Raw genomic sequence first — 10,663 nt, forward strand, 5'->3', positions numbered from 1 at the left:
GTGAAAATGCAATCATTAAAAGAATATATGTATATTTGTCGTTATATATATTATTATCATAAAAATAAAATGAATTGAAGAAATACCTTAAAGGTGGGTTTTTTTATCATAAGAATAGTATTATTGTTGTTCATGAATGTGTCACTAAGACATTATTACTACTTTTATCATCATGCGTCATTATATTCATATCTCCCTTATTCTTGGATGTGGTTCCATTAACAATATAATTCAAAACTTGCATCTTAGAATCACCATTTTCCAATCTATATTTAATAATTCTTGTCATTTGAGTCCCTGCTACCCCCGCTAGGAAGAAATTTACGGAAGCTAATAAATAATTTCTTGGTGTAATGACAAATGACCAACGAGTCCAAACTAACCCGGTTGCTAATAATGATAAATTTTGTGTTCCAGATAAAGTATCTACTGGTCTTTGCATATCATTTAAACCGGCTATGACAAGACTCCATTTTAATGTGGGGGCCCAAAAATGAACTGTCTTGGGTCCCGTTTGACTATTCCAAAACCTTTTAAATGTGGTTCCTATCGTTGATCTTGCGGCTGACATGTCTTATTTCTTGTGTGTTTGTTTGTTGTTTCGGTATGTGTGTGTGTGTTTGTGTGTGTTTCTCACTTGTTGTGTTATATGGAATAGGTAGATAGATAGATACTGTAGTAGGATAAACGTTTCGCTTCAATTACTCGAACCAACTCATAAGATATATAGTTTTTCCAATTTTACATATACACATACATGTACATAGACATAGACATATTACTAGATAGATGCCTTATGGAAGATGAAACAGCGTAAGAGACTCACTTTACCAATAAAAACGGACAAGTCCTTTTCCCACTAAAATGACGTATTGAGAGCGGAGGTGTGTGGGTGTGTAGTACGGCTGTTCAATGCCCCCCCCCCCCGAGGAAGAAACACTATAAGTTTGAGGGAGGTTTTATACATATATAACGGCTTTAGCGGTATTGTTACGTAAAACTGTTACGTATTGTACAATAATGCAATCACCACTTAAATATATACGGGGTGGCCTCATGGTAGGGATAGGGTTTCTTCAACTTTTCCTCTCTTTTGTGTTAAATTGTTTCAAAAATCTTAGTCAATTCTTCTCCCACCCCTCACCCGCGGGAACCTTAAATAAACCCTCAAAGTTGTTCCGTCGAGACACTATCCGCGGAACCGAAGTACTTGAATTATTTATGCATCACGTCACACAGTGGGGAGCTTTCTCAAAACGTCACAAATTTACCTCCACTGTCACCATAAAATTACACAAATTTTCTTGTTTACGATTTATACACTTTGTGTTTTCTGCTCCCATACAAGCCATACTATAACCTCTAACATTTATTCATATATGAAATATTTTAGTCATATAGTCTATTATATTTTATTGCTCTAGTTTAAACCACTTTGGTCTTTCAGCAGCTCATCAATAGGCTTATCTTCCTCCATCATTTGTCGCTCCATTGCACTCTGCGCTTCATCTTCTAAACCTTGCTCCAATATCTCAATTGAATCATCTTGGTCTCGTGAATCAATGGCATCAGCTACAGCTTCTTCTAGCTCTAACCCAGTATGATTTTTCTTAATCGCAACTGATTCACTAACGTGCCTTTTTCCATGGTGAGATTCGATCTCCTTTATTTCTAAGGCATCGATAAATTCATCATCATCATTCTCAACTTCTTCTTCGTGCTCTTCTTGTCCCTCTTTTCCTTCTTTATCGAGAGATCCTAATCCATCACTCTTTACTACTGCGCCTTCTGAACGACATACAATTTTCCAGGTATTGAAAATTTGGATAACATTTTCATCTTCTTTAATATCAACTATTTTTTCAGTCTTAGCAATTTTGGAAGGTAACTTCCTACCACGTGGACCTCTTGCCCTTCTACGTGTCCCCATACCGGTTGATTCATCCCCCATTGCTTCTTCTGCCTGCTTTAAGTTCAATTGCTCTTCCACTGCATTAGAGGCTGCATCAGGTGATAATTTTTTATTTAGAATTGGCCCTCCAGGTGCCATCCCAGGGAGCGCAAATAGCCCATTCAAATTCTTAACAAATTCTGCTTTCCCTTCATTATCGGTATCCTTTGAGTCATTTTCTTTCTCACTTCCTTTAGAAAATGGTTCATTGACTTTTGCCATATTTTCCTCTTGTTGCTTTTTCAACATTTCATGCAATGCGGCAATCCTTGATGATGGTTTCTTAGGCACTGGTGGTGGTGCACGCTTTTTGGGTCTTTCAGGAATCTTCGGTTCTACCTTTTCTTCATTATGTGCTTCTTCTTCAGGTGCTTCTTGTTTATGCGCTTCTTCTGTATGTGCTTCTTCTTCAGGTGCTTCTTCTTCTTTTCCTTCAGAAAGCAATTCATCGTTTCCCTTCGAAGGACTGACTGCAGGTTCTTCCACACTCGGCTCTTGTCCGGTTCTCAAATCCGTATCAATATCTTCTGAGACTGCTTCCCCTTCATTATCCACTTTATGGACTGGTGTACTTTCAGGTACATTTGATAAGATATCTACTTTAGGTTCCATTTCAGATTTGTTTTCCTTCTCTTCCTTGTGAGGTACTATATCGTGGCCTTCATTTTTCTTTTCAAATATTGACTCCTCTTTAGCACTACTATTCGTACTAGAAATAGCCGGTCTTCTTTCAGGCATTTTTGGTAGTATTGTTGGGGTAGCATCGTCAGATGGGACTGCTTCGATAGTTTCAGTTTCAGCTTTACCTTGGAGTCCTTCCTCTTTGACATCTGCATGAATAACTTCCACAATATTATCATGAGATATCGACTCCATCTTTGGAGTATCAACTCTCCCAATTGTTGGCCTTCTTTCCGGAATCTTTGGAGTGATTGCTGGTTCAGCTTTAGAACTGATACCAGAAGTAGCAATGTCATTTTTAACTGTAATATCGTCTTCATCTTTGTAAACTTTTTCCTGTAATTGCTCTTCATTTTTGTTTTCATTTTCATGTTCTTCCACAACTTCTTTTACTTTGCTGGCAGGATCGGTAGTAACTACTTCGGATTCTGGGGATGGCATTGCTACTGAATCTGTAGTATCAACACTTTGATCTTTAGTTTCTTCTTTTGTCCCTTCTGTTACCTCGATTGAATTATCAACTTGGCCCTCTTCAGCTATTTTTGGTTGTGATGTCTGCAACATGGGTTCAGAAAAAATGTTTCCTATACTTTCAACAACATTTCCTTCTGAGCTACCATCGGGAACGGGCTCCTTTATCGAAGAAAAAGACTTGTTACTTGATTTTTTTCCTTGCAACCCATCCTCTCCCATCTCATGAACAAGATTTTGTTGTTTTGTATCATTTTCATCGCCTTGACTATTAATGTTTTCCTCATGGCCATGATTAGAAGTAGCAGTGCCATGATTCTTATTAGGTCTCCGTGGTGGATGTGGAATTTGTGCATGAACAGAAGATAACATATTTTCCATTTCTTTCAATTCAGAGTCCGTATTTTGAATAAGATTATCAATTTCTTCAGTGACTGAATGTTTCATTGGTCTTCGTTCAGGTAATAATGGTATTTGAGTTTCGACATCAGTAGTATTAATATCGTTGTTTCCTATCGTTTGGATCGTCTGAGCCTTCCTTATGGGACGCCTCGATGGAATACTTGGAGTTGTTTCTTTAACGCTTGCCTGTCCTGTTGCTGGAAGTGATGGCTCAACCTCGTTAAGTTCCTCTTGTGATAAAGATGATTGCATTGGTGACGTCTTCCTTCTTCGAGGTCTTTCTGGGATATGAGGTAAATCTGATTGCGACATTATCCCCTTTTTTTCTTGCTGATAGTTTGGTATGATACTTCCGTTAAAGTATTGTAAATGGATAACAAAAAAGCTAATTAGCAGTAATAGGAAAAACCAATAATCAAAGACTTACGATAGTCGCTGCTCATCAAAACCAACAAACAATCAATCAATCGATAGTTGTTGTTTATGACAGATCTCAGTTCTCTTTTATTGTTTTTACGAAAAAGGACCCGTGAATTTTGAGCACGTGAAAGAGTGCTCGCATTTCGTGTATCAAAAACAAATAAATAAATATTTATACATAATCATCGATTTGAATGGAATTGAATTGAATCGAGACATCTAAACCAAGAAATCAAAGATCAATCCTTATCGAATCAAGCAGAAGTTTCTTTCCAAATAGCCGCTATCATAAGCATCAGGTCTAGTTACTTATCCTATCGTTCTTTTTTGCATGTCTTTATAACCCGCATAATATCGAGAATGGATGATGACGATGATGATTTCAGCAATTTTGAAGACGATGAGTTAGACTCATTGTACGAAAAGAATATCAATAAAAATGTTCAAGAAATCACATTCAGAAGATCTGTTGCTGTTCAACGTGACCTCATGAACAATATTCTTCCCGGTGAGAAACCAATTTATGAAGAAATACAAAGGAAAGTTACCTTTGGTCCAACTCATCATAAATTTAATGAAGAATCTCTAAGCACGTATCTCTATCCAACCAATTTTGAAGTGAGAGATTATCAATTTGATATCGTTAAAAAATCATTGTTTACAAATATACTTTGTGCAATCCCCACAGGTATGGGTAAAACTTTCATCGCTAGTACTGTCATGTTGAATTACTTCTTATGGACTCAGACCGGTAAGATCATATTTACCGCTCCAACAAGACCATTAGTGGCTCAACAAATTAAGGCATGTCTTGGTATAACTGGTATACCTTCTGATGAAACTGCTATTCTATTAGATAAAAGTAGGAAAAATAGAGAAGAAATTTGGGCAAATAAAAGAGTATTCTTCACCACACCACAAGTAGTGGAAAATGATTTGAAAAGAGGTGTTTTAAATCCAAAGGATATCGTATGTTTGGTCATTGATGAAGCTCATAGAGCAACGGGATCATACGCATACACTAATGTCGTGAAATTCATTGATAGATTTAACAGTTCTTATAGAATATTAGCATTGACAGCTACCCCAGGCTCTGATCTTGATAGCGTTCAAGAAGTTGTTAATAATTTAGATATTTCTAAGATTGAAATTCGTACAGAGGAAAGTATTGATATTGTTAAATATATGAAACAAAGAGAAAAAGTTAAAATCCAAACAGGTTTAACCACAGAAATTGAAGATGTTATAGAACAATTGGGCATCGCAATCCAACCTGTACTTCAACAAGCAGTCGAATTAGGTATTTATGAAGAATGTGAACCATCACGAATAAATTCATTCAAGGCAATGCAATTGAGTCAAAAAATTATTGCAAATCCAACTTTGCCTGAAGGAATTAAGTGGAGAAATTTTTTTATTCTACAATTATTAAACCACGTTGGACAAATGCTTAAAAGAATTAAAATTTATGGTCTTCGCACTTTTTACAATTACTTTATAAATAAACATAAAGAATTCACAACAAAATATAATTTAGGGAAATCTACAAATAAAATTGCCGCAGGATTTTATTTCCATCCAATTTTGAAAACATTGAGGGAGAATTGTGATAAACATGTGGCAAACCCAAAATTCTTAGGACATGAAAAATTACAAAACATTAGAGATGAACTAATTGATTTTTTTGAAAATGGAGCACCAGATTCAAGAGTTATCATATTTACAGAACTTCGAGAAAGCGCTTTGGAAATCGTTAAATGTGTAGATAGTATGAACGATAAGCGTATAAGACCGCATATTTTTATTGGACAGGCAAGAGGTAAAGAAGGATTTGATGAAGTCACATACTCTCGTAAACATAAACCAAAGGGTAGGAAAAAGGAAGATAAACTGAGGCGACAAGAAGAGGAAAGACGAATCGAGGAACAGAGAAAATTAGAAAAAGAACAACAAAAACTAGAAAGGAGTGTCTCGAGAACTGGATCCTCGGAGGATGCTCAGATTAATGGGATGAATCAAAAAAGGCAAAAAGAAACTATTAAAGAGTTTAAAGAAGGGATATATAACGTTTTGGTTTGTACATCTATCGGTGAAGAAGGTTTAGATATCGGAGAAGTTGATTTGATCATTTGTTATGATACAACTAGTAGCCCAATTAAAAATATACAAAGGATGGGGAGAACAGGAAGAAAAAGGGATGGTAAAATCATCTTGCTCTTCAGTAGTAATGAAGCTACAAAATTTGAACAAGCCATGGAAAATTATTCTAATTTACAGAAACTAATTACAAAGAACTTCATCGAATATAAGAAGTCGGATCGTATACTTCCGACGAGTATCAATCCAGAATGTGTTAAAAAATTTATCGAAATCAATGAATCAGATAAAGAAGTGAATAATATGGAAAGTGATGAAATTATCAAATATGCTACTCAAAGAATGATGGGGAAGACCCCTAAAAAGAAAACAACTAAATCGAGGAAAGTTTCCAAGGAGCCTAAAAGCAAACAAAAGCAATTTTTTATGCCAGATAACGTCGTGACTGGTATTATTAAAGCTAGTACCTTAGTAAATAAATATAACACCGATGAAAATGGTAATAAAGTACGACAAGAAATTAAAGCTAAACCTGTTGAAAAGAAGAAACTTGCAACTTTGGACTCGATTGAGAATGATCCATCATCATCAGATCTCGAAGATTTTGATCTGCAGGATTACGGAACATTAAAGCATGACCAGAAGACATTAGTAGATATTCTCGGTACTGTAAAAGAAGAAACTCAGGCCCAGGTTCTTCCTAACGACAACTATTCTGGGTCAATGGAAAATTCTATGGTTCTTCCTGTGAAGCGTGAAAAAAGGGAGAAAGACGTGCCACAAACCATTGGTAAATTAGATTCCCGATCGGGCGATTCAAGAGTTTCCAGCGCTAAGCCCTTAGCTACTGAGGAGGTTCGACTGCCAATTGAAGATATGTCGTATTTCGCGAAGCACTATTCAAAACAGGATTCAATTTCGATTAATTCTATACCAAATCTTAGTGAAGCAAACAAGGCATCGCTAATTCCTCACACAAGTTTTACGCAGGGAATAATAGGATTATTTAGAGATATGAGAGAAAACAAACCAGAGCAAAATATAGAGTTTAACAGAATAAAATGTATAGGCAAAGGATTACAGAATGGCGTATTGAAACAAAAGAACATATTGGCTCGTGCATTGTGGATAATCACAATATCAGTTACCTTCAAAAATTGCCGATGCAGACAGTGTACCAAAATCCACCGAAACTGAGTAATGAAGACTTACAGGATCTCTTTGATTCTGAATCGGATTTTTAACATTTATATAAACATAGACACTTAACAACATAAACAACAGCATAATATAAAATATTAAGATATAAACACTGTTCAAAACAAAGTGCAGCATCGTTCTATCGAAGTTGCTCCAGTCGTAAAATATACATTGGATAATCGACGAAATTATAAACTTGTTGAAGGCAGAGACTAGAACATAAGATTTTGCAATTCTAACGTCCAGGTGCGTCTTTTCGAATAAAATATAAGCCACACTATAACAATAACAATGACATAGAACGAAATAACAAGACAAAGTACTTTAAAATTCAGATTGAATCTTTTAGTGCTTTTACAATTTTTTCCTATACATCTTTTCGAATAGAAACTTTATCCTTTTCTTAGTTTAACTTGACAATTTTTTGTTAGATATATCATACTTTTTCTTGCGTAAAATGCTAATTTTGATTTATTTTCTTTTCGAAAAGGTTTGTCTATTTTCTATTTCTTGCCCATTATGAGTCACAAAAACTTTAGTTTTTTCTTGTATACCAGTATCTTCAATTGTAGAAAAGTTCTTGTCTATTTCAAATACGATATCATTCGAAATCCTAAATGAAAGTTTGACATCATTCACGTGTAACGCCAATCTTTTGATGATAATGGTTTTCAGATGTCTTATTGTATAATTTGTCATCACTAGTATTGGAAAATGATTACCATGGTAGTGAATTTCAATCTCCAAAAGCAGATTATCCAGCCAAGATTTTTTCTCATGTTCCAATTTCATTTCGATATCGTATTTAGCGTTAAAATATTCCCATCTTCCCAAGTTTTTCTCGAAACGTATTTCATCACTCAATATTTTAGAAACAAAGTACAATTCTGCCTCTTTCCTTTCTTGTAATGAAAAGCTCGAGCCGTTCACGATGTGTAGGTGATCAAATCTCGCCAGAGTTTCGTAAAGTAATTCTGTTTCAGGTTTTGATGAACTTGTAAATAACGGATTTCCGTTGATTCTCAATGAGTTCAGCTGGGCTAAATTTTTATTTAATTCGTCACATATTGTCCAGTCTACAAATTTGTTATCTGAAATGTCTAAATCTCTCAGCGTTTCAGAATTGATCGAGCTTACCTCGGAAAAGAGATTATGAGAAAGGTTTAGTTCTTCTAATTTCCATTGACCTAAACATTTAGGCATGTTATATAGCTGATTACAAGATAAATTTAATCCTTTGAGACATTTTGGGATTGTAAAGCTCTTATCCGGAAGCGACTCTAGTAAATTATAGCTAATGTCTAATTGTTTCAAATTAGGAAAAAGTTGTAACAACAGTTGGACGTTATCGGGTGACAAATAACATGACGACATGGACAGATGCTCCAAGGTTGTTATTTTGAAACCGTCCAGACCTTCCCATGATATGAAACGATTACCATTTAGGTTTAAAGTTTTCAATTTGGATAGGCACTCTAATATTAATACAACATCCTTGAATGACGAAAATGTATTGTAGGAGAGATCTAATGTTTCAACATTATTACATGAGTTTTTTATCAAAATGATATCTGATAGTTTCTCACGAGTTTTACAAATACAACTTCGAGATAAAGAGACATGTCTCAGACTGCTGAAATCTTTATTTCTATAGTTCAGTTGTTCAAAACCTAAAGCCTCGACTTCCTTAGTACCCATGACAAGACCAGATATGTACGAGGAATCTCCATATTTCCCTTGTAAAGCTCCATAAAAAGTGACATTCTTCCTGGCATTAACGAGCAATTTGGGTTCTTTTATAAATGTGGCTGAGTCTGGGATTAGAGTTTTAAAATAGCTCTCTCCATGGACTGTACCAGAATGTTTACCACGGTTTGGGTTGTCCCATTCAATACCATAGGCTTCTTCCGATGGCCATTCTTTGATTTTACCTTTAAAGAGTATTGTACCTAATTCATTATCAATTTGCAGACGATCTCCAACTTCATATGCCATTGGACATAGATGGTTTACCTTTTGTGCTTTCGTCGCATATGCCACAATCCATTCAAGATTTTCTTTAGAACTACGTAGTGGGCTATTTAGCTTTATAAAACTGAAACGAAGAAAAATTTCCAACTGGCGCCAATAGTCAAAGCACGTCACATATAGTCAGATAATCTGTTCGACAGATTACACTCATTGCTCATGGGTAAATATCTAATCCCTATTTCAAATTATTGAAGCTACCGTTTTTAAAAAGTTTTATATTTTTACATTTATATTTAGTTATTGTTTTTTTGTTTACTTCTCAATTCCAATTGTAGAATGGCAGTGAAAACTTTCTGGTTTTAAATATAAATTTTTAAATAGCTTAAAATAAACATTTTTCTTCTTCCCCAAAAAACTTCCCAAACTTCCCCAAACTTTATCACTAGTTAAATCTATTTATTTTCAAATCACTGTCTTGTTCACCGACTTTTATAAGTCTATTCAACTGAAAGTACCAACTATAAAATACTGGCATACTGATGGGGCATTTAATAAATGCAACGGATCCTTATCTTCCTATTGGAAACTTACTATGAAAAGAAAATACATTAATCAGTTACAACAATAGAGAAGCAATGTTACTACCAATACTAAAAATTTCCAACAATTTCACCCCACTATTTACAGGGAATAAATATCATCACCACAGCTAAGATCCATGTTAATTAATTTCTCTTTCAGCACTGAATGCAGAAAGACACACCAGGATTTCATCCCCTGAAAATATCTTCCAGGACACATTAAGTTGACTTTTTATGGCTTCAAGAATTACGCACGATAAAGTTAACATGATGCCAAAATTCGTTGGTTTTGCTTTGAATAGAGAAAACATTAAACTATAGATATAAAATCAAACTACAGATTAACTGGCACTTTCCTTCCAAGACTTCCTTCAAAATATTAGGTGGTTAGGCATTACACTAGCCATGAAGGATCAAAAAAAGTTGTGAAAAAAACACTCACGCTGGGGGTCGAACCCAGAATCTTCTGATTAGAAGTCAGACGCGTTGCCATTACGCCACGCAAGCATTTATTGAAATTGTTGTATTGAGGGCTCATATGAATGCGGTTTTTAGTGGCGAGATACTAAAGTTAAATACTTAATATAATGACTTGCAGTGGAAGCGACTTGTTGAGTATGCGAGTATCTGATTAGTTCAATTATCGTTATTCTTCTATCCTGTTTAGTATATAACTATAAACATATTACTCGAGGCAATATTGCTTCTTAGGAGATATAACATATTAAATCATATATTGGATGCATCTTAGACTGCAGGATCTGACCTTATAGGTAGATTCGTTGCAGAATTGCTCCTCCCCGTCCTAGGACAGGAGAGTAATATATATATTGTACACTTTACATATGGAATTAATTTTTCTTATGTAGAAAATATATATCGTGTTGTA

At 35.0% G+C, this 10,663-nt stretch overlaps 4 protein-coding genes and 1 non-coding gene across 5 annotated transcripts; 1 reads left to right on the top strand and 4 right to left on the bottom strand.

Moving 5' to 3' along the window:
* Window positions 1-130: 130 nt before the first annotated feature.
* On the bottom strand, window positions 131-571 carry MPC3 (mitochondrial pyruvate carrier; the record flags this gene model as incomplete). The annotated part of the gene is made up of 1 exon (XM_003668329.1): window positions 131-571. The coding sequence occupies one exon, from the start codon at window positions 569-571 to the stop codon at window positions 131-133; it is 441 nt and encodes a 146-aa protein (XP_003668377.1).
* Window positions 572-1,420: 849 nt separating this feature from the next.
* AIM21 (Aim21p) lies at window positions 1,421-3,817 on the bottom strand (the record flags this gene model as incomplete). Its single annotated transcript, XM_003668330.1, has 1 exon — window positions 1,421-3,817. The coding sequence occupies one exon, from the start codon at window positions 3,815-3,817 to the stop codon at window positions 1,421-1,423; it is 2,397 nt and encodes a 798-aa protein (XP_003668378.1).
* A 468-nt stretch (window positions 3,818-4,285) lies between these two features.
* On the top strand, window positions 4,286-7,219 carry MPH1 (3'-5' DNA helicase; the record flags this gene model as incomplete). Its single annotated transcript, XM_003668331.1, has 1 exon — window positions 4,286-7,219. The coding sequence occupies one exon, from the start codon at window positions 4,286-4,288 to the stop codon at window positions 7,217-7,219; it is 2,934 nt and encodes a 977-aa protein (XP_003668379.1).
* Window positions 7,220-7,693: 474 nt separating this feature from the next.
* PAC2 (Pac2p) lies at window positions 7,694-9,217 on the bottom strand (the record flags this gene model as incomplete). The annotated part of the gene is made up of 1 exon (XM_003668332.1): window positions 7,694-9,217. The coding sequence occupies one exon, from the start codon at window positions 9,215-9,217 to the stop codon at window positions 7,694-7,696; it is 1,524 nt and encodes a 507-aa protein (XP_003668380.1).
* Window positions 9,218-10,209: 992 nt separating this feature from the next.
* Window positions 10,210-10,281, bottom strand: NDAI0Btrna16R. The gene has a single exon. It is a non-coding gene; the product is annotated as a tRNA-Arg (tRNA).
* Window positions 10,282-10,663: the final 382 nt, after the last annotated feature.

This window comes from Naumovozyma dairenensis, chromosome 2 (genome assembly GCF_000227115.2).
Source record: "Naumovozyma dairenensis CBS 421 chromosome 2, complete genome".
Lineage (NCBI taxonomy): Eukaryota > Fungi > Ascomycota > Saccharomycetes > Saccharomycetales > Saccharomycetaceae > Naumovozyma > Naumovozyma dairenensis.